Genomic DNA, 25,660 nt, shown 5'->3' with positions numbered 1-25,660 from the left:
AAATAAATAAATTATTACAAAAATTATAATTGGTAAAAATAAATTTCTTTTTAAAAAAATGTGTCTTAATTAAATAAAAATAAAAAAACTGGAAATGTCTGTTTGTTTTTTTACAGTTCTAAAAAGTGTCACGATATTGCCCCCCTTAAAATGGCAAACAAGTTCTTCTTTTTCTCATAAATTTAATCAAATTATTTATTTTTAGTTTCAAATAATATATAATTAAATATTGTCATGGGTCTCTTTTATTAATTCTGTGACGTCAAAAATATGTGTGTTGTGTGTCTATGGATGAATAAAAAAGATATTTTAAAAATTCATAAAAAAATTACACACATACATTCATATACATACATATATGTGTAGTTTCTGCCTCAGAAATCATGTGCTAAAATATTTCACCACTTGTGTAGTGAATTGCCAATAAAAATCCCCTTTGAGAAGTCTCTTCTCAATGTGTGTGTGTGTGTGTGTGTGTGTACATGTGTGTCTGAGATTTTAGCACACATACATATGTATGTTGCTATTAATTAGATCTAGTTATCATATGATTTGTCAACTATTGGCAAAATATTTAGAAAAAGAAAAATACAAATGTAGGTTGGGGATGATGACCTTTGAAATATAGGGAAATATTCAATACATTTTTATAGGGAAAAAGTCTAGGATTTCCATGCATGGATTTCCTATGGAAAATCTGGGTTAGGTGTACAAAAATTATATTAGGCCTTTTAAAATTGTCCCCCACCTAAAAAAACGGTGCCCAGCATGTGTTCGACATTCCTCAGATGTTGTCTTGTCATTTGCCAAAGATAATTTCGATGACAAATATAGAAAGTCCAACCATTCATCCATCTCTACTTCTGAGAAATATCAATGTGTGTATGTATTTTTGTTTTTTATTTTGCATAATTGAAAATCATGTGTTTCGCATTGACAATTTTCATTTCTTTTCAAATCATAAAAAAATATAATTGAAAAAAAAAAAAAATCACACTGCGACCAATTCCTATGTCAGAAACAGATAATTTACATTGCATCTGTCAGCGAATATGATTTACAGCGGCAAATGTTTAAATCATAAAAATTAATAAAGGAAAAAATAATATTTCAAATATTAAAAAAAAATATATATGAAGACAGGCGCAGGCAATGAAATCACATTAAGTTATGAAAATTCAAAAACAATGTTGCAATTTCGGATTTTTTTAGAACCTTAGGGTAATTGAAATACTCATTAATAAACAATAATTATATCGACAGTACTCTGGATTTTATATTGGACTGAAATTAAATTACAAACAGCGAAATAAATAAATTTGTTTTGGGGTTAATTTTTGACAAGAGTTGCATAATCGAATTCTGCGACATTTAGAAAATTACATTGAAACAAAATTCATTTTTTCAATAATTACAGGGAAAATCCAGCAGATTATGAAAGTAGAGAAGTAGGAATTTCCTCCCTCTCTATCATTTTTTGAAAATGTCCAAATTAAATTCCTTGGAATTTGCTGATTTTAGGTATATAGTGTTATCAGCAATATTGAAGACAAAAACGCGAAGATTATTTGCGTTGAAAATTGAGGGTCATCAAAGTGGCCTTTTTGGTCCTTTTTTTGAAAATATGGTTAAAAACTCCCTTTAAAAGGGATCGTAGAAAGTCAAAATATTGTACACAACTATTTGTCATAAAATTCTACTATAGGTCCTAGAAAGTCAAAAGTTCAATTTTCTAAAGACCAGAAAAATAGCCTTTTTTGTAATTTTATGCAAAAATCTCATTTTATAAGAATGACGTCACAGACAAAAATATTCTTCATAAAATTTTACTATAATTTTTTCAATAATCACCGGGATAATACAGTACATTCTGAAAGTAGAACTAAAAATAGAAGACACATGTAACGGCTTTTTGAAAGTAACCTAGATATAGAGGGCAAGATTCCGCCCTCTTCCATATTTTTTTTTTTAAATTTTGGATTAAGATTTCTTGGAATCCGTTGATTTTAGGCATATAGTGTCTTCGGAAAAATTGCAGCTTGAGAAACGGGAATTACTTTCATAGAAATTTTTACCAAAGGGGTTTTGTAAGAAAAAGTACTTAAATGTACTATTTTCGGTACCATTTCGGATCATGTGAACGGTTAGAGCTAAAACTTGAAATTTGGAATTGGAAATCAAGATAGAGGTGTGGGATCGATGTACGGAGGGGGTAAACAATACTAAATTTGGTACAATTTGAATTTGGACGAACATATGGAGCTCGAATTCTTAATTTTGAAATTAACATTATTGGCGGATTGTGGGATTGGTATATGGAGTTTGTTTTCGAAATTTGTACTTATGTGCACGAAAAGTACTAAATGATACTAAATTAGGTACAATTTAAATTTGGATGGACCGATAGAGTTGAAATCCTGTAATTTGGAAATAAGATTTCTATTACATTTGACGATTTGGGTACGTAGGTTGTTTTGGAAATTCGTACTTATGTGTACTAAATTTGGTACAATTAAAATTTTTAGTAGAACCGATACAATTGGAATTATGAAATTTGGAAAAAAAAGGATTACTATTAATTTTTAGGATTGTGGTATGTACAAAATTTTTGGAAATTTGTGCTTATGTGTACTAAATGGTACTAAATCTGTTACAAATTTAAATTTTAAAATCTCAAATTTGGAAATAAGATTATTATTATATTTTAGCATGGACCATATACGAAATTTTGGAAATTCGTACTTCTGTGTACTAAATGGTACTAAATTTGGTACAATTTAAATTTTGAAAGAATCGGTAGAAATCCTGAAATTTGAAAAAATAAATTTTTATTGGTTTGTATTATGTAGAAAATTTTGGAAACTTTTATGGAAATTTTTAACCCTCAAGTGAGTCAGCAAAAGGGTTTTTTGGCACTTTTTTTTGAAATATGGCCAAAAAAACCCTTAGAACCGGATCGAAGAAAGTCAAAATATTCTGCAAAATTATTTGTCATCAAATTTTATTTATATTTAAACTATAGGTCCTACAAGTATCACTTTTACCTAAGCGCCAGGAAATCGCATAAATTTAAAATACATATTTTAGGGTTAAAGCCATACTTTTTGTGAGTTTATGCAAAAATCTCCTACAAAGCATTATTTCAGAAGGATAACTTCAGAGAAAAATATTCTTCTTCAAATTTTACAATAAGTCACCAAAGAAAAAAAATCGCTATTTCCATTGCATATCAAAAAAATATTTGCATCAATGTTTCGAAAAAAAGGAAACCTTTTTTAATTTTTTCTTCTTTGAAGATAGGGTTAAAACTACCTTTGAACTGGATCGGAGCAAGTCAAAATATTCTACAAAATTATTTGTCATATAATTCTACAGGTCCTAGAAGGATTCAAAAGTCTAACTTTTACCTATGCCCAGAAAATCATATATAGTAAAAATACATTTTAGACTTGAAGCCCTAACTTATGGGAGTTTATGAAAGAATCTCCTTCAAAACATCAATTTAGGAGGATGTCGTCAAAGACAATAATAGTCTTTATCAAATTTTACTACAAGTCACCAAAGAAAAGAAATATATATTTACATTGCATGTCAAAAAATATGTTTCGAAAAAAAGAAACTTTTTCTTAATTTTTCCTTTTTTGAAAATATGGTTAAAAACTCCATTTAAACGGGATCGTAGAAATTCAAAATAGCCTACAAAATTATTTGTCATATGATTCTATTATAGGTCCTAGAAGGAGTTAATATTTGCTAAAAAACACATTTTAGGGTTAAAGTCGTACTTTGTGGAAGTTTATACAAAAATCTCCTGCAAAACATCTTTTTTGGAGGATGATGTCAGAGAAAAAAATAATCATCACCAAATTTCACTATATGTCACCAATGAAAAGAAACCTCTATTTCCATTGCATATCAAAAAAAAAATATTTGAATAAATTTTACAAAAAAAAAAAAAAAAAAATATATATATTTCCTAATTATTTTGATGAATTTTTTTTGGACTTTTTTCGATTTGACGCCTGAGAGTAACATAAAATTTCGTTTTAGGCAGAAGGTATCAAAGGAAGAAATAATTTACAGAAAATTTCATTACAATTCTCGGAACAAACTATATATCTAACTGGAGTAGTTTTCAAGAAAATTACATTCGAAATGTATATATTACAAGTGAAAAGTATGTGTTTGCGTTTTTTACTGTTAATATAACACGTTTCAAATAAGTTTCAGAATCTCCCTTAAAACTTTCTTTTTTGGGAAAAGTGTCAAAGGAAGAATTATTTTAGATCAAATTTCATTGTGGGTCTCTGAACAAAAGAATTATATATATTCAATATGTACCGTGAAAAAATATCATTAATTTGTGTTTAAAAAAACCCTGTTTATTTTTAAACAAAATTGCATTTTTCTTAATTCGCTCCAAATGTTTTATAATTTCACTGTACAATAGAAGCCTGGTTGTGGAAATTTCCTAGTGGATTTGACAGTAATCATTTTTAGATCAAAATTCCAAAATAATTTGAGGCCAAACGTTGTTAGGGCCATTATAAAGTCTTGACTGTATACAAAGGGGCCTCTATAGTTTGAAATGTATTTTGCAACATTTAGGATAGTTTTGATGATGAGCTTTGAAATTTGATAGACATCTATAATCACTGGTATAAAAAATGAGTCATATCGGCCTACTATTTGGAATAGCCCGTATGAAAGGATAAATCTGATTTTAAGAATTTTTACGCTTTGACCTTGTTTTTCATTCGCCAAATGTTTCGCTAATACGTTCGACACGTCTGCTCAACGTCTGAAGTTTTATCCGACACATCTGACCGACATGTGTCCGAATTCTGCCAATTCGGTCAGAATTTGAATCGAATGACAATCTGAAATCGGAATTTTCATCTGACTTTCAGTTCGCTGGGCTACCAGCAAAAAAAAAAAAAAAATAATATAGGACCACCTTTTCGTCCTTATATAAAGATACCCCCTGATTGAAGTTATCGAAAGGGTCTTGGCCATATTTTCCAATCGATATGACTTTAATTTAGAATTTTTAAAATATTGTTTTGTATTTTTTTTAATTCGAAACCAATTTTTTTAAACTGTTCTTTACCCTATATTATGATCTCTTCTAAAATACCGCCTTTTCTGATTCATACTATGGCTTTGGTGAGACTCCAATACGAAATCATATCCAATTCAAAGAATCATTTTTTATGACAATAAGGAAGCATTTGGTGTCAAAAGGGGTATGAATAATATGGTCATTCTGGGCATGGGAAATCATTTAGCATACATATCTACAGACATGTAAACCTACCAAGAATCAATTCTTTGTAAAAGAGAACATTCAATTCCTTTCTTCTTCATTGTTCGGCAAAATACGTAATTACATATGTAAGATTTTAAATATACATATGTATGTGTGTGTGTCTCAGCTTCTGTGCTTCTTTTGTTAATTTACGAACAATGAGTGCACTTCTACGGGGAAAACAATTGTGCTGACAACTTTATGTTTATATCGTAAAAATATTTATTTGGGTTGCAAATAAATATGCATTTAATTATTTAATAAATAAAAAATAATGCACGTAGATAAAAAAAACGTATTCACATGGCACATGTTGAAGGCAGTGCGACAAAGGGCATTACTTTTGTTAATTCTTTAATGTGATTAATAATTCTGAATATATAGGTTAATAAGTATGACTGCCGAAAATTTCTTATCATCTGACATACAAATACAATGACGGATGAATTTATTTTAAAAAATTCGGAATTCAGGAAAATGTTTAAATATTAAAAAAAAAAATCACGCGCAGAAAGATATAAAATATTTAGGAATTAAAAAACCTAAATCTACAGTTCTCTAAAAAAATAACTATCAAAGTTCTGAATTCCTTAATAATTTTTTAACTCCATTGTCTTTTAAAAAATAAAATTTCGAAATTTTAGCTTTGCCTTAAACCTTTCTGAAAAAAACCTTTAGAATATCTTTAAATTTCAAGAATACAGCAATCAAAATCTTTTAAACAAGTCCTTAAAAATAGTGACTATAACTTCGATAAATATAAAATAAATATTCCTAAAAATGAATGATTAAATAATTTTAAAATCGTGGTGAAAAATTCTTAAAAAATTCACAGTAAATTTGTATAAAAAATCTTCAATAATACATTTTTTAAAAAAACATCAAACAACGAAAAAAGATCGAAGAAGAAAAAATAATTTGTACTAATATGTCTTCAAAAAACGTTAAAAAAACATGGTAACTTCAAACATCCTAAAAAGTAGTGGTTCAAAATTTACTTAAAAAAACACGTTTCTAATATCAAAAATTCTTGAAATATCCACGTCAACAATTGTTAATGAAAGTTATGCAAAAAAGGACTATCATAAACTGAAAAGCTTAAAAAACCATTTAAAAGCATTTTTTTAAAACTACTTCAAAATTGTTTAAAAAATCTAGTTTATGACTTCAAAAAAAGAAATATTAAAAAAAAAAAATTGAGTTAAAAAACTCTGCGTTGATAACTTCCAAGAAAAGTTAAAAATTCACATCAAAATTTCTTAAAAATTCTAAAAAAGTACCTCAATAATTTCAAAATAATAATAATAATAATAATAATAATAATAATAATAATAATAATAATAATAATAATAATAATAATAATAATAATAATAATAATAATAATAATAATAATAATAATAATAATAATAAAATAATAATAATAATAATAATAATAATAATAATAATAATAATAATAATAATAATAATAATAATAATAATAATAATAATAATAATATAATAATAATATAATAATAATAATAATAATAATAATTATAATAATAATAATAATAATAATAATAATAATAATAATAATAATAATAATAATAATATTATAATTAAAAATTATATATGAGTTCAAAAACTCTGCGTTGATAACTTCCAAGAAAAGTTAAAAATTCACATCAAAATTTCTTAAAAATTCTAAAAAGTACCTCAATAATTTCAAAATAATAATAATAATAATAATAATAATAATAATAATAATAATAATAATAATAATAATAATAATAATAATAATAATACTAATAATAATAATAATAATAATAATAATAATAATAATAACAATAATAATAATAATAATAATAATAATAATAATAATAATAATAATAATAATAATAATAATAATAATAATAATAATAATAATAATAATAATAATAATATTAATAATAATAATAATAATAATAATAATAATAATAATAATAATAATAATAATAATAATAATAATAATAATAATAATAATAATATAATAATAATAATAATAATATTATTATAATTAAAAATTATATATGAGTTCAAAAACTCTGCGTTGATAACTTCCAAGAAAAGTTAAAAATTCACATCAAAATTTCTTAAAAATTCTAAAAAAGTACCTCAATAATTTCAAAATAATAATAATAATAATAATAATAATAATATAATAATAATAATAATAATAATAATAATAATAATAATAATAATAATAATAATAATAATAACAATAATAATAATAATAATAATAATAATAATAATAATAATAATAATAATAATAATAATAATAATAATAATAATAATAATAATAATAATATTAATAATAATAATAATAATAATAATAATAATAATAATAATAATAATAATAATAATAATAATAATAATAATAATAATAATAATAATAATAATAATAATAATAATAATATATTATACAATTAAAAATTATATATGAGTTCAAAAACTCTGCGTTGATAACTTCCAAGAAAAGTTAAAAATTCACATCAAAATTTCTTAAAAATTCTAAAAAAGTACCTCAATAATTTCAAAATAATAATAATAATAATAATAATAATAATAATAATAATAATAATAATAATAATAATAATAATAATAATAATAATAATAATAATAATAATAATAATAATAATAATAATAATAATAATAATAATAATAATAATAATAATAATAATAATAATAATAATAATAATAATAATAATAATAATAATAATAATAATAATAATAATAATAATAATAATAATAATAATAATAATAATATAATAATAATAATAATAATAATAATAATAATAATAATAATAATAATAATAATAATAATAATAATAATAATAATAATAATAATAATAATAATAATAATAATAATAATAATAATAATAAAAATAAAAAAAGATAAAAAATGCGGTTCAAGAATACTAAAAAGATTCCCGTTAAAAAAAATAAACTACAAAGTCGGCTTCAAAAATGCTTATTCTACGTCAAATTTAAATTTTAAATTTAAAAAAAATATATACTAAAAATTTATAAAATTTCATAACAAAAAAATCAATTCTAAGAAATTATAAAATCCGAGACAAAAATTCATAAAAATCTATACCAAAAGTTTGTAAAAAATCCAGGGCAAAAAATGTTGGAAATCAAAAAAATCGATGTCAAAAAATATATAAAAATTCACATCAAAGTTGTTTAAAATTTCCAAACAAAAATTCTTAAAAAACCCACGTCGAAAAAATTGCAAAAATTCCCGTCAAAAATAATTATAAAAATCCAGAACAAAAAAAAAATGAATTAAAAATCACCTCTAAGAATGTTTAGAATTTCCTAAAAAATCTTATGAAACCAAAGCCAAAAATTTATAAAAATCCATAAATAAAATAATAAAAAAATAATAAAAAATAATAAATATAAAAATCCACATCAAAAATATATAAAATCCTTAACAAAAATTCCCAAATAATCAACGCCAAGAAACCAAAAAAAAAAAACAAAATCGATGTCTAAAAACAATATAAAAATCCACGGCAAACAATTTCTAAAAATCCATATCAAAAATATAAAACTTCCTAAAAATAATTTTTAAAAAATCAACGTTGAAAAAATTTAAAAATCCAAGTCAAAAAAAAAAATAATAATAAAAATGCAAGACAAAAAATTATAAAAATTCACGTCAAAAATTTTAAAAATTCAAATCAAGAATTTAAAGAGTTTCCATAAAAATTCCACACCGAAAATTTATAAAAATCCAGGACAAAACAATTACAAAAATTCACGACAAAAATTTATTAAAATCCAGGACAAAACAATTATAAAAATTCACGTCAAAAATTTATAAAAATCCACGTCAAAAATTTGTAAATTCCAAAAAAATTATAAAAATCGACAAAAAATATATAAAAATTCACCACATACATTCGCAAAAATTTTATAAAAATATACGTCGGAGAATTTTTGAAAAATCTGGATTTTTCAAAATCTAAGTAAATGACTTTAACAAATTCTTAAAAAAAAATCCGATAAATGTTAAGAATTCCGTCAAGTTTTTATAAAAAATAATCCATGTCAACAAATTCTAAAAAAATCTATTCTATGGGTTCTTCGGGTAATATTTAAAAAAATTCTGTAAAATCTTGAGATTCTTCTGAATATATGGAAAACATCGCCTAAAGTCATTAGATTAATAAAATGTCACATTAACCGACATTTTATTAATCTAATGACTTTAGGCAAAATTAAGGAAAATATCGTAAAATTTTATTTTACGATCTAGAAGGCCGTAAATTCTGTTACAAAAATTCTAGCGGTTCATCAGGGAATATTTGAAAAATATACATTGATAACTCTGTTAATTCTTGATATACCTGAATACAATTGTGATACACGAATCCTACAAAAATTTATATTCCTCCTAAAAATTATTTAATTCAAAATTCTGAATATATATTGAAAAACATCGCCTAAAGTCATTGAATTAATAAAATATCGGTTAATATCTCGGCAAAAATTAAGGAAAATATCGTAAAATTTAATTTTACGATCGAGAAGGCGGTCAGTGTTCTCAGTTTATTGACATTATGTAGGTCAAATATGCATTTTAGCAACAACATCTTCTTATGGCATGTGTTTACTTTTTTTTGGAAATTTAAAAAAATATGTATACGTTTTTAAAAATAGCCAGCATTTAGCAAAAAAATACTTTTGGCTTTTAAAAATATTTTTCTTTTCAATTTCAAAATTAAAAGAAATATACCTTGGCAGAAATTCGTATTTTTGAATTTTCAGATTTATTTTTTTTTTCGAAATTTCACATATTATAAAAAAATATATATGGAATGAGAATTATTGTTATGCTATGCTCCGCATGACACTGTGTGTCGCCGTGTTAATAATCACGTAGCACTCAAAAATTTGTTTGATTGCAAAAAAAAAATAGAAAAAAAACGGGACAATTTAAGACGTAAGTCTTTCAGGCCTTTGGGGGTAAGGCATCGCAATTTGTGGTCTGTGTCATAGACACACGCACACACACATGTATAGCTCTTCACTACCTCCACATTTGTGTGGAGGCGGGTTTTTTAAAGCATTTTATGTTGTGTCTGAGTATTTTAGATTTTGTTCTTTCTTTCATATTTTTTAATTAATTTATGGTTTTATTTTTTTCGTAGTTTTTTGTTGTTATTGTTTTGCCTTTTGTCTGTGTGTGTCACACACCCTACCTTTTCGATTTCAATGTAAACATGCGATCCTTGTCCTCGGTGACGGCCAGCGCCAGCTCACCCTCCAATATGGTGGGTATCATGTTGAAAAAGGAGTGGACGCGGGGCATTGACTGCGATCCTGGTGAATTTTTATTTAGCATCATTTTGATGGATTTGTGTGTGTGTGTTTTGGTGGGGCGGGGTGTGGTTGTATTTGTGAATTATTACTAATTGTACTGGGATTTTTGGTTAAAATTTAAAAAAATATAATTTTTTAAATTTATTTGTATTAAAAAAAATTCTTTGGATTTTGTTGCTTTATTTGGGGGGTATTTTGTTGTTGTTGTTTTGAGTTGTTGCTTTTCAAGCATCACATGTAAAAAATGACTTAGGAAAGTAGATTTGGTTTGCGTTTTGTTGTTGTTGTTAATTTATCACAGTTGGAGATTCTTTCAAAAAAAGAAACAAATTTTCAGTTTTTATTTGTCCGGGAGGGGGGCCAATAAAATTATTTTGGTTTTTATTTATTTTCTTTTTTTTTGTTTATATATATAGAAAAATATTCAAATAAAAAGCCTCCTTATGCTTGTCCGGTGTAGTATTTATTTATTTAAGTTTAAAAAAATATTTTCTTTTTGAACACGTTTTTTTCAATTTTTTTCTTTTAAATTCACTGGGTTTTTTGATTTTATGTTTTTCACTTAAAAGTCACATTTTGTGTTTTATTTTGCTTTAAATTGGTGGAAGATTGGATTTTTATTTTCAAACTACGTTTGTTTTTTTCAAATCTTTCTTCTTCTCTTGTCTTGGACCTGTTAAATGAAACTAAATGAATTTTTTGTTCTCAAAATTTGAAATTCCAAAAAGAGCTACTACCAATTCATGGCTGTTTTCTTCCATTGAAACAAAAAAAATATTCGAAATCAAGTTTTTTTATTTAATTAACACCTCGAACTGGGCCTATGCTATTTGAAATGACGTATTTTAATTAAACAAAACTAAACAAAGAATGACAAAGACATTTTATGAGTTAGTGAGAATTGTTGGGAAGTTTCGGAAAATACGCACTGCAAAAATACCCATAGATAAAACTGAGTCAAGATTTGAGTCAATTGAAATTGAAAATGACATAATTTCAAATCCATTTCAAAAAAAAAAAAAAAAAAAAAAAAAAAAATCATTAATTCTTCAAAACACAAATTCATATACTTATAATGAATTTATTCTCCAGGAAGATTTTTTATTTCCGAAAAAAGCCAATATAAAAAATTTTTAGCCAAATTTATTGGAAAATATGGCCAAGACCCTCAAAATAAATAAAATAATGACTATATCAAAAAATAAACCCATATTGAGTTAATATACAAAATTTCGACCAAATTAATTGGAAAATATGCCCTAGACCCTCAAAATAACTAAAATCAGGTGGTATCTTTATACGATGGCTATATCAAAATATGGACCCATATTGAGCCAATATAAAAAATTTCGTCCAAGTCTATTGGAAAATATGGCCGAGACCCTCAAAATAAATAAAATAATGACTATATGAAAACATAGACCCATATTGAGCCAATATACAAAATTTCAACTGAATTGATTGGAAAATATGCCCTAAACCCTCAATATAACTAAAATCAGGAGGTATCTTTATATAATGGCTATATCAAAACATGGACCCATATTGAGCCAATTTACAAAATGTCATACAATTCCATTGGAAAATAAGGCCAAGACCCTCGAAATTAATAAAATCAGGGGGTATATTTATTTTGGCTATACCAAGACATGGACCCATATTCATACATTTTAGCAGTAGGACAAAGAAAAATCCAAAAATTGGCGAAATTATTTTAAAACGCAAAAAAAAAAAAATCATTTAAATCGGGAACGACCCTTATATAGGGCATATACCAAAATTGTGGGCCGACATGCCTCATATTTTACACCAATGATTATGGAAGTAATTCCAAGTTCTCTATAAAATAGTAGGACAAAGAAAAAACCAAAAATTGGCGAAATTATTTGAAAACGAAAAAAATCCTTCAAATTGGGAATTACCCTTTCATATGGGGCTATACCAAAACGTGGACCGACATGCCCCATTTTCTTACAAAAATGATCCTAGGAGTAACCCCAAGTACTCTATAACAATTTGAAGATCTATATTCAATATTGGGAAAAATAGCTCAAAACTATGGGACCCTCTGAGAATGGCTAAGGCTATATAAAGGGCTTTAAATACAGATTAAACTGAGTACCCAAAATTGTTTTGGGTTTTGATCCTTAAATAGAATTCTAGCAAATCCACCTGGGATTTCCCACACCCCAGATTTTCTGATTCATCATAAGTTTTGAAAAATTTGAATTGAATTTCGAAAAAATGCTATATGTAAATGTGAATAAATCTTTGTGTCTCGTACCACGCTCGTTACCGATATACTGGCATTAAAAAATACCAAAGTGTTGATCACCTCAACCAAGCGCTTCGCCGGGAATGGGCCAAAATTCCGTAGAGCAATTCGGGCAGCGTGTGACGGTTTCATTGGCCGTTTCAAGGCCAGAATTCGTGCCAAAGCTGACCAATTCGAACAATTTTAAACTTATTATAAAATTTGATGCTATTGCCGACATTTCCGACATTCAATGACTTTGTTGCAGTTTTTTTTCTCACCCTGTATATATTTGGTATTTGGAAAATGGGCTTTATAGACCCAAGTTTTGGCTGTTTAGTCACAATTTTAACCCGAATTTGCAATAAATTGGGAGTATATTCTCACAGTCTGCAGAAAATATCCTTGCAGAGAACTGTACATATAAGTCCAAGTTTTGATATAAAATCTATACAACAGTACCTCAATATATTCGGTACTTAGATGATGTTAGCGACACTATCCACCGGATTTTTTCAAATTTGGAATTAGATGTTTCTAATAGCTATGACTATGGGCTATGATGGAAAATTGCTCCGGCGGGTTCACGTCTTCGAATGGTCCCCATATAGCTGTACCTCCCTATATTCGGTATTTTTATGATTTTTGCAACATTATCGGAATTGTTTCAAATTTAGAATTTGAAGTTCCTAATGAATACTACGGGCTTTTTGCTTTGGCAGGTTCACGTCTTCGTATAGCCCCCATATAACTGTACCTCCCTATATTCGGCATTTTAATAATTTTTGCGACATTATTTACCGAAATTGTTTCAAATATTGAATTTGAGGTCCCCTAATAGATACTACAGGCTATGGCGGAAAACCAATATATCGCCAACTACCAATATTCGGAATCTTGATGATTTTAGCAGTATTTTCCAACGAATTTTATTTGAAAATTTGCAAATTCCTTGAAAATGGTGGAGCGTATTCAAAGCTCGACCCGTCCAAATGTACTGCTTTTTTACTTGTTTTGGCACAAGAGGGCCAAACATACACTTTTTTCAAAATAGCGGTCCACTTATTTTTGTACTTCTTCCCCAAGGATTCGAAAATATAAAAATTTAAATCTTAAAAAAATGTTAATCCTATTACTTTTATTTTACTCATATTATGTTCAAAGCTGGCTATTGGGTCCACTCCTCGAAGTGCAAGGTTTCATTGTTTTGAAAATTTTCCATTTTTTTAAGGAGGACATGGAAGACTCCAATTATGTTCAGATTTGGCATATTATTTATTATTTTTAACACATTTTAACACGTTCGAAAATGGGCTGCATGGGTGTTTACCAGTTGGCAAGTTAAGTTCGTAAATGGGTCATCGGTCTACGCTTTCGTATAGCCCCCATATAACGGTATCTCCCGATATTCGGTATTTTCATGATTTTAGCGATAGTAATTACCGGAATTATTTCAAATTTCATATTTAAAGTCCTTAATGGGTACTACAGCCTATGGCAACAATTTTTGTATGCAGGTCTACATCTTCCTATAGCCCCCCATATAACGGTACCTCCCGATATTCCCTATTCTCATGATTTCAGCGACATTATTCACCGGAATTGTTTCAAATTTCGTATTGGGAGATGTTAATGGTTACTACAACTTATGAAAAAAATTTCGTATGCAGGTCCACGTCTTCGTATAGCCTCTATATTACAGTACCTCCAGATATTTTGTATTTTCATGATTTTAGCGATATTACTCATCCGAATTGTTTCAAATTTGGAATTGTAAGTTCGTAATAGGTACTATAGTCTGTGACAGGTTAACTTCTTCGTATGGGTCCCAATATTTGGTATTTTAATGATTTTAACAATATTTTTCAACGGATTTTATTTGAAAATTTGCACATTTCTTGGAAATGGTGGAGAGTATTTAAAATTCAGATTACATGGAAGACTCAAATTATATTCAGATTTAGCATATTATATTCTTTTTACCACACTTAGACAGCGTTCGAAAATGGACCATTTGGGTCTTTCCTGATACACCCCGGAAAAAATATATCTATAAAAACCACAATTTTAATTTATTATTTTTTTTTTTTAAATCAAAATTCTCTTTCTATCCCCTTCTTTCTTTCTCCCGCATTCTTAAAACGGAAATATTCAATTTGAGATTTTAATAATTAAATCCGTAATTATTTCATATCCAATTAAAAATTGCTACGTCTTTTTTGCACCTGAAGAGGAAACTAAAACGGATATGAAGAAAACACACTACGTCATTTATTGGGACAAAAAAAAAAAAAAAAGCAGTGAACTGGTTTGAAACAAGTTATAATTAGCTCTTTTTGGAATCACTAGAAAATTTTGAAAATATTTTTTTTTCGATTTTTTTTAATTTTTTTTTTTTGGTATTTTCACATTATAAACTTTTTAGCAACGCAATAAATTATGCTTTTTTTGGTAGGGTGGGGGTTAATGCGTTATAGATTTTTCTGCAACTATTTTTTTTTCACTTGGGAATGTTTGAAAAAACATTTATAGCAATATATTGGTTGCATAAAATTGAAATTTTCGAAATTTAGTATTTTTTGTTTTTTTTTTCTTTTAAAGAGATTTGGAGTTTTTCACGATTTGCATACTTTTTTTCTTATTTTTTTCGGATTTATTTCACTGCATATCCCTTTGTTTATATTTTTCTCATGACTTTGTTATTGCAATTTCCACATATTTCCAATTATACAACATTCATGAAAATGTAACGTAACAATTTTTACAAGAATCGACATTTTACATTTGGTTTCATTTTATTTTTTATCAAAAAAAAAAAAAAAAATGTTTGTGGTCTTGGTTGGCCCTGTGTCTGGGCGTCTTATTTTGTGTTAGATGGTGTTTGCGCGTTTTTACAAAATATACTAAAAAATGAAAATGATTTTCATTTCGAATCTCCCAGCAGTAGCAGCTACTAAAGAAAAATATTCTTTTTTTGAGTTTTATATTTTCTCCCCCCAATCCGACACACACACACACCCTGGCAAAGACTTCCCACAAGCAGACACAAACACACACACACACTTTGAGATATAAAAATCTTCATCATCATCATCATCATCCACAAAACTGTGGCTGCCAGCTTTATGATGTCTTTCATATACACAATCGTATATGCATGTACGTATGTCTGGATGTCTGTAGAGGCTGGCTGGTTGGCTCTCACGTTCCCGCCGCTCAATAACCAAAGAATTTCATATTTTTGCAAAACAAAAACAAAAAACGCCAGCCACACAACATGAACAAGAAGCAAAAAAAAAATAATAATAAAAATACTATACACAGAAATCGCCAAGAAGATGATGATGATGACGACGATGAGGATGATCATTTAAAAAAAAAACACGACAAACGAGAGAAAACCCAAACATCATCAGAAATACCAACGAGCGCCAGGCCCATCCAATATTTGGAGCAAATCATCGCCAGCGTCGTCGTCATCATCATCATCGTCGTCGTCGTAGTCGTGGTTGTTTCTGATTTTTATTAAAACATTCCCACATAAACGAGTTAATTTTCATCATGGATCTGATATGAAGAAAAGTTTTATTGTGATTTGTTGATGCTACACCCTACTTTGGGTGAATGACGACAGACAAAAAATAGGAATGCGATTTTTTAAGAATATTTCTTCAAGGACCAGAACACCAGCAGTGATATGGTACAATCATATATTTAAGGACAATCAATGTATTTTTTTATATAAAATATAATAATTTAAGGACTGTCAATAAATGTTTTTTAATGGACTATATCAAATTATATTTCTTAAAAATGTGGATATATTTTAATTTTTTTTTATACCCTCCACCATGGGTAGGAGGGTATATTAACTTTGTCATTCCGTTTGTAACACCTCTAAATATTCGTCGTAGACCCCATAAAGTATATATATTCATAATCAGCATAAAATTCTAAGACGATTTAGCGATGTCCGTCTGTCTGTCTGTCTGTCCGTCTGTCTGTCTGTTGAAATCACGATAGAGCCCACATTATTTGACGTAGACCTTTGAAATTTGGCACAAGTGTGTGTATTGTCCCTAGGATGGTTGGTATTGAAAATGAGATATATCGGTCCACGTTCTGGTATAGTCCCCATATAACGGTACCTCCCGATATTCGGTATTTTGATGATTTATGCCACATTTTTTCACGGATTTATCTGAAAATTGGTATTTGTAGGTCACAACGGGTCCCTGAGCGTGTGGCAAAACATTGCATGTATAGGTCCATGTTCTGGTATAGTCCCCATATAACGGTACCTCTCGATATTCGGTATTTTGATGATTTATGCCACATTTTTTCACTGATTTGTGTAAAAGTTGGTATTTGTGGGTCATAATGGGTCCTAGTTCGTGTGGCGAGACATTGTAATTATAGGTGCACGTGTTGGTGTAGCCCCTATATAACGGTACCTCCCGATATTCGGCATTTTAATGTTTTTTGCCACATTTCTTCTAATGTTCTTTTACCCTAGGATGGAGGGTGGGTATTAAAAGTTTGGCCCGGCCGAACTTAATGTTTTTTTACTTGTTTTATATAAAATATAATCATTTAAGGACTGTCAATAAATGTTTTTTAATGGACTATATCAAATTATATTTCTTAAAAATGTGGATATATTTTAATTTTAATTTTTTTTAATTTTAGTTTTTTTAGGGACTATTAATCTGCATGGGTTTTATTTCCAAAAATCTTTCCACGAAAAAAAAAAAAAATAATTAAAATAAAAAAATCAAGAGTAATCAATTAATGTTTTTATACATTTTTTGAGGACCTTGATCAGTGAGAGTTTATTTTTTATGAAGTCTTCTTTTCAAAAATATTTTCATGGACTCGGTAAACCATGTGTTTTTAAAAATATTTTTTCAAAGACCATCTATTTATGTTAATTTTTAAGAATTTTTTTCAAGGATTTTCAATTAATGCGATTTTTTAAGAATATTTTTCCCAGGATTATCAATTCACGTGGATTTTTTTATATTTTTTTAATGGCTATTAACAAGCTTAAACTTTTTTTAAATTTTTAGGACTTTTTATCTGATATATTTTCGAAGAATATTTTTTGTGGACAATTTAATGTGGAATTTTTAAAAATATTTAAAAGACCAACATTCAACGTGGGTTTCTAAAAATAACCTTTCAACGACCATCCGTTAATATGTATTTCTGGGACTATCCAAATGTGGACTTTTTAAAAATATTTTCCCCAAGACTATCAATTTACGCGGATTTTTTTTTATATTTTTCCAAAAACTATCAACCCACGTGTTTTTTTTAAATAATTTTCAAGCTCTATAGATCAATGTGAATTTGTAAAAAAAATAATTTTTCAATGAAATGTCTATGAACATTTTGTAAAAACTATTCTTTCAAGGACTATCGAAATGTTTTAAATTTATTCGATTTTAAAAATATTCGGTTTAAATTTATGTGGGGAAACTGGGTAGGTACTTCTAAAAGATTTCTTTAAAAATCCACTTTGGGATGAGCTGTTGGTCATTAAAAAAATATTGCTAAAATATGACCCTTGCATGTTGGTCCTTTTTTTATTCAAAAATGCTCGAAATATTTTTTAATTTTTTAATTCTTAAAAAAACAAGATTAATTTTTTGGTCCTTTATTTCATTGTGACATTAAAAAGTACTTTTTTTTCTCAAAAAATGTGTTAAAGAAAATGTTTCAAGGACTGTTCAAGGAATTTTCAAGGACTATCAATTCGAATGGATTTTTTAAGAATATTTTTTCAGGGGCCATAAATCAACGTCGATTTTTAAGAATAGCTTTGCAAGGACTGTTAATAAACAAGGGATTTTAAGGATTTTAGTTAAGGTCTATAAAACGATATGAATTTGTTAAGAATATTTTTATAGAATATCAATCTACATAAATTTTCTAAAAAAAATATTTTTAAGGTCCAGCAATTAAGTTTTTTTTTTTTAGGAAAAATTGATAAGGACGTTTGAAGATTAATTTTTCAAAGGATTGATTGATTTTTTATAATTTTTTTCTATATGATTTTTTTTTAATATTTTTCTAAATGGAAGGTCTATTCAGATTTTTTACGAACATTTTTTTTTTTTTGAGTATATTTTGTTGGTCCTTGATTAAACATTTTTATAAAAATCATAAATTAAAAGATATTGTTGAAATACAAAGATCTTTTATTTCAAAAAAAAAAAAAAAAAAACACCTGTCGTGTTGGTTCATTAATTCTTTAAAACAAAAATCCACGAATGATTTACTGGTCCTTTAAATCTTAAAAACAGCCGCTATTAATTTGTTGCTTCTTTATATACAAAAAAAAAAAAAAAAAAAAAAAAAAAAAAAAATTATTGATCCTTTAATTCTTTAAAAAAATAAACGAATAACGCATTGGTCCTTTTATCAGAAAAAAAATAAACACGATTGATTTGTTGGTCCTTTCATTCTTAAAAAAAATCACGATTGAGTTTTTGATCCTTTAATTCTTTAAAAATATCCACAAATGATTTATTGGTCCTTTATTTCTTTAAAAAATTCACGATAAATATGTTGGTCCTTTATTTCAATAAAAAATCCACGATTGGTCCTTTATTTCATTAAAAAATCTACGATTAATTTGTTGATCATTTAATTCTTTAAAAAAATCATGATTCATTTATTGGTCCTTTACATTTAAAAAAAAAATTCACGATTAATTTGTTGGTCCTTTAATTCTTTAAAAAATCCACGAATGATTGTCGATCCTTTAATTCTTTAAAAAAATCCACTTTTTATTTTTGATTCTTTATTTGATTAAAAAAATCCACAATTGATTGCTAATCCTTTACTTCATTAAAAAATTAAGGATGGATTTATTGGTCCTTTATTTCAATAAAAAAATCCACGATTGATTGTTGATCCTTTATTTCATCATAAAATCCACAAATTATTTGTTGGCCCTTTATTCTAATTTTTAAAAAAAGTCCACGATTGAATTTTGGTCCTTAAAATCATACGTCTTCAAAAATGCAAGCTCGGATTGGCTTGAAAAAAAAAATCTTTTAAAAAATCCACGTCTTTGGTCTATTGCTCCTTGAAAGAAAAATATATTTTCCAAAAAAAAAAATTAACTTTTGGGCGGTCTACTGGTCCTTGGAAAAATATTCTCAAAATTAGATTAGTCGGTTGGTCCTTATAAATATATTCGTTTAAATATTGACATTTTCTATTGCTCCCTGAAAAAATATATTTTCCAAATCACTTTTGGACGATCTGCAGGTCCTTGGAAATATATTTTCAAAAATTCATGGTTGATTAATCGGTTGGTCCTTAGAAAGATGTTCGTTTAAACACTCACATTTGGATGCTCTGTTTGCTGTTTTTTGTTTAAATCCTGCCTGGCTCTTCTATTTTCCCCTCTTCTTTTTTCCTTTTTCGTTTTGCAATGTATTGAAAACAAATAAATTTTTATCAAGGATATTATAAGGATAATCATGTTCATATGTATTCGTGTTGTATGCCTGCCTAACGACCATCATCATTATATTCAAAATATGATAATGAAGTTTGGTTTTATGTCTCTGTCCCATGGAATCAAAGTAGATTTCCCAAGCCATCAATGCCAGCCCCACAAACACTGGATCCAAACGAACAACCCAGCGAACGTGCCATAGCTCAGGGTAGGTATTCGATGCTTTGAATATTTTTATGTGGCTATTAAAGAAGATTTGCTTTTTTGTTTTGTTCCTCTCGCCACGTTAAGTTCTATTAAATATTCTCAAAGATGTTTGAGTGTTGTATCTCCTAGATTTGGATTTTGACTCACAGTGAGTGGGGAGGGTGAGAGAGAGGGTGTATGTGTGTGTGTGTGCGTGGGGGTCAGAACAGCAATTGAGTAAAAGAGTGGATGCTGCCGCCACTCATTTCTCATTTCCAAAGCAAAATGAAATTGAAATGAAAATGTTCACTTACCTACCATAATATTGAATTTAAAAGGAAAATATTGAAAATCATGTACTTTTTTGTTTACGGGAAATACTCTGTGTCTCTGTGCCAGTAAGTTAGGGGAGATGGGTCCATTAATCACATCATTTAAAAAAAGGCTTAGTCAAAGGGGTTTATTTTTTTAAGAGGAAAATTGTGATTTCCTTGAATTCAATGAATATGACATTTTTTCCTGGGATTTTTCAAAGGAAAATATTATGCTTTCCACTTAAAAGGAAAATTTCCTTTGTTGTTTTTTCTTTCGCTTTCATAACAAGGCCACCATTATTGTGTCAGTTTTGACAAAAAAAAAAGTGAAAAAGGGGGTGAATGTACGAGTATCGGTTTCAGTCGAAAAATGACAGGTGAAACATGTTTGTAATATATATGTTAATTTATCCCCCAAAAACAAAAAAAAATCCTCTACTACGCATTGGCTATACACCAAAATGTGACCAAGAAAAAAAAAACAGACCTTAAGATTTGTTGTTTATTCAACCTAAAAATAAAAATAATATTTTCTTTTTCACAAAGGTAAAACAAATTCCGCATCCCAAAATTTTGCCTTGCCAATATTTTCCCAATTTATTTTTATTTTCTTTTTAATTTGACATTAATTTTGTGTCTATTATTGTTTGAATATTTTAAAATAAATAAATATAAAATTTCAAAAAAAAAAAGAGAAAGAAACAAAAATGTTTATGTCTAAATATGAACTTGTCGCTGACATGAAAACAAAACAATAATAAACTTTTTTTCGAAAAAAATGAGCAACTAGAACGACTGACAATAAAAACAATAATAGCAACAACAAACAAACATTACTTAATCATTTGTTTGTCAACAAATCATTTAAGAAAATGTTAAAACGCAACAGGCATTCTGGACAGTGGGCTAAAAATTCGTGATAAAGAATTGTATGGGGATTAGGGGACAGATAGACAATCGATGGGAAGATTTTTTTAAAGTGGATAAATTTGGTTATTTTTAAAAATTATTTTTAAGGTATTATTATCAATATTTTTAAAAAATTTTCAAGCGTTATTGAAAACTAAAATTAGGTTGGCCTTAATAATGTTTTTTAAAACATTTTTCGGCCTGAATGTCAACGTAGATTTTTAAAAAATATTTTAACGGATTATAACAATGTGGACTTTTTAAAAACTGATTTTTTTTATAACGTGGATTTTAAAAATGGAATGTATTTAAAACGTGGATTTTAAAAACTGAATGTATTTATAACGTGGATTTAAAAAAAATATTTATATCAATGTGGATTCATTAAAAAATATTTTTTATTTATAACGTGGATTTTTTAAAAATTATTTTATTTATATCAACTTGGAGTTTTTAAAAATTATTTTATTTATATCAACTTGGATTTATTAAAAATGTTTAAGATCAACGTGGATTTATTAAAAATGTTTTACATTAACGTGGATTTATTAAAAAAAATAATTTTGGATTTTTTTTAAATTTTTTAAAGGATCAACGTGGATTTTTTTAATATTATTTGGATTTTCTAAAAATCTTTTAATGGATTATATTAACATGGATTTTATTAAAATATTTTTTAGTATTATATCAACGTGGATCTTTTTAAAAAAAGTATTTTAGAATTATATCAACGTGGATTTAAAAAAAAAAAATAAATATTTTTATTATATTAATTAAAAAATTATTTTTTAGGATTATATCAACAATTTTTTTTTTAATATTTTATAGGATTATATAAACATGGATTTTTAAAAAATAAATTGTTATATCAACGTGGATTTTTGAAAAACATTTTGAATGATTATATCAACGAAATTTTTTTAACATATATTTTAAAGATTATATCAACGTGGATTTTTTTTAAATTACTTTATTTATATCAATGTTGATCTTTTAAATATTATTTTATTTATAACAACGAGATTTTTTTAAAAAAAATATTTAGTTTTCATATCAACGTGGATTTAAAAAATACATATATAATTTTAAGAAATATTTCAACGTAGATTAAAACATTTTTTTTGTATCAATTGTTATTAAATTTCAAGGATTCGATGAACTTCGATTTTTTAATATTTTTGAGGATGCTATTAAAGTGGATTTTTTTTTTTTTAATTTTTCAAGGACTATAAATGAATGTGACATTTTTAAGAATTTTTTCCGGAGACTATCTTTAAAGTTGAATTTTTTAAGGACTATAAATCATAGTGGAGTTTTAAGAATACTGTTTTTGAGGGATTATTAGTCAACGACATTTTTAAGGATAAGCATAAATCTGAGGATTTCTTAAGAGTATTTTTTCACTATCGGTCGACGTGGATTTTTAAAAATAGTTTTTCAAGGGTTAAAATTAAAATTGTAAATTTGAATATTTCTTAAAATCCATCAATAAAGTTTATTTTCAGAATATTTTATAAGGACTATTTAGAATTATTTTTTTTTTAACAAAACATAATTTCGTAAAAATCCACCAAAACATAATTTTATATAAATCCATGAAAAAATAATTTTATAAAAATCCACGTTTGGAGGAAAAAATAATTTTAAAAAATATACGTTTGAAACAGAACTACTTTCTTAAAAATTTAATAAAACAAGTTTTATAAAAATCCGCGTTTGGACGAAAACTTATTTTCGAAAAAGTCTACGTTTTAATAAAAAATCTACTTTTATTAAAATCATGATTGGATTAGAAACTAATTTTAAACGTTTTATGAAAAAATAGTTTTATAAAAATATATATTTGGATGAAAACTAATTTTATAAAAATCCACGAAAACAGAAGTTTATAATATAAAAATCAATCAAATTATTTTATAAAAATCAATCAAATTATTTTATAAAAAATCAACGAAAAGATAATTTTATAAAAATTATTGTCTGAAAAACTAATCCACGTTTGACAAAATGAATTATTCTATGAAAAATCCACGAAAAAATACTTCTATGAAAAACCACGTTTGGATAAAAAACATAATTCTATAAAAAACCACGTTTGGATGACAAATTAATTTTATAAAAATCCGCATTTCAATAAAAAATAAAAAAATCCACGTTTGGATAAAAAAACTAATTTTATAAAAATCAATGTTTGGATGAAAAACTAATTTTATAAAAATTACATTTGTAATAAAATTAAAAATAGTCGTTTAGATGGTCTTCCGATCTTCGGAAGAATGTTGTTTCTGAACAAAGATTTTTGAATTCCAAAATTTCTTAATTTTTCTGGCTTCAGTTCTTAGACTGCGAAATTTGAATACAAACAGACTCTTCTTTCACATTTTTCTCACATTTTAACCGTTGTGTTTAAGGTATTGGAAGGGGAGGTTCGATATTGCCCATCTCCGTACTCGATCTAACTTTTGATAATAATATAAAGATTTACCAATTTTGGAGGGAATTGAGTTATCTGGAGAGTTACCGTGCGCACCAGCCAGCCAAACGACTGATACCGATAGATCCGCTCAAAATGCCCTGAAACCTAGGGTCTTCAACCGGTATTTCAATGAGACAAGTTTTGGTCGTATCAAATTATATATACCCTATTTGATCATATTGCTGAGGGTGAAAAACTCTTTCTTCCCATCTGCTCCACTGTTTAACGATGCAGAGCGAATTATGTCTGTGCATCAATCAGCACGTCCCTATGGCCTAAATTACTGTGGCGAAGATGAAAACTAATTGAACACAGTACAAAAAAAAAAAACACTACTCAAATGACCTTTAACGTTTGCAAGCGTAAAATAAATAAAAGAAAAGTAGAACGCAAAAATATTATGAGAAACACCGAGGAGGGGAGAGTGGTCATAAAATATTAACTCGTAATTTAAATACTTATATGGGTTGTTAAAGTGAAATGTTTGTTTACAAATAATATGGAAATGACTGTTAATCTTCGAAGAGAACTTGGAGAGTGGAAGATGATTTCTAACAAAATTTCGAAAATGCGCAGTAAACCCTGAAATCAATAATAGTTATTGCTAATATAGTTAAAACTAAATTCAAATTTTATTTTTTCCTATTGAAATCAAATTTTGTGATTATCTGACAACATATATCAAAAGTCCATCTACACATGTATTTATATACATTTAAATGTCTTATTAAAGAAAAAAATGAGATTATTCATAGGAAATACTGTCAGCCAGCCAGTCAGTCTGTTACATTACGTAGCGCAGTCACATTTCCTATTTCCGGTTTGAAGAACATGTCGCTGTAGCATGTGAGACACACAAACGTACCGCACAACCTTACAACAAATCCCTCCTCTTGTTCTATCCTCCTCCATTTATTCTCTATTATACCAAATGCTTTTTTTCATTTATTCCCCGAGTATGACACACAAACAAAAAATTCCTATTACATGCATCAATCTCTTTTTTTCTCCCATCGTCACGAGGACATTTCACTGACATTGTTGATGATGCCGATGACATTTGTTGTTAAAGAGAATTGTGCAGAGAGAGAGAAAAAAAAAAACAACAAAATACTAATGTAAAAAATGTTTTAATTATGAAAACGAGACAAGTGAACTATATTTTTAATAAACTACACCATTACTCATCGAGACATTGTAAATTAAATAAATAGGATGATGATGAGCATGGGAGGAAATAGGTTTGAGAAAAACGAGGGATTTCTTATGATTGTGCAGGATGCAAGAATATTAAAAAATACCAAATATATGAATTGTTTATTAGCAGGCGTTCTTAGAAGAAAATCAAAAATAAATTCCCCACGAAGGAGGTTACGGATGGCGTATG

The 25,660-nt window shown here is 26.9% G+C and overlaps 1 protein-coding gene across 22 annotated transcripts in view; it reads right to left on the bottom strand.

Annotated features, from left to right (window-relative positions):
* LOC101888529 (cAMP-specific 3',5'-cyclic phosphodiesterase) overlaps positions 1-25,660 on the bottom strand; it is a 668,201-nt gene that overhangs the window by 35,118 nt on the left and 607,423 nt on the right. The window contains exon 1 of one of the 22 annotated variants that reach the window (XM_059121847.1): positions 10,540-11,017. The exons of 20 other annotated variants lie outside the window; for them this stretch is intronic. In XM_059121847.1, the coding sequence (XP_058977830.1) occupies positions 10,540-10,685 (146 nt within the window). In that variant the 5' untranslated portion in view covers positions 10,686-11,017. Of the gene's footprint in view, positions 1-10,539; positions 11,018-25,660 lie in introns of those variants that run through there. One more of the 22 variants, XM_059121846.1, reaches the window with a different exon arrangement.

Source organism: Musca domestica, unplaced genomic scaffold (assembly GCF_030504385.1).
Source record: "Musca domestica strain aabys unplaced genomic scaffold, Musca_domestica.polishedcontigs.V.1.1 2, whole genome shotgun sequence".
Classification (NCBI taxonomy): Eukaryota; Metazoa; Arthropoda; class Insecta; order Diptera; family Muscidae; genus Musca; species Musca domestica.
The sequence above is the reverse complement of the archived record's forward strand: the minus strand, read 5'-3'. Positions and strand labels throughout refer to the sequence as shown.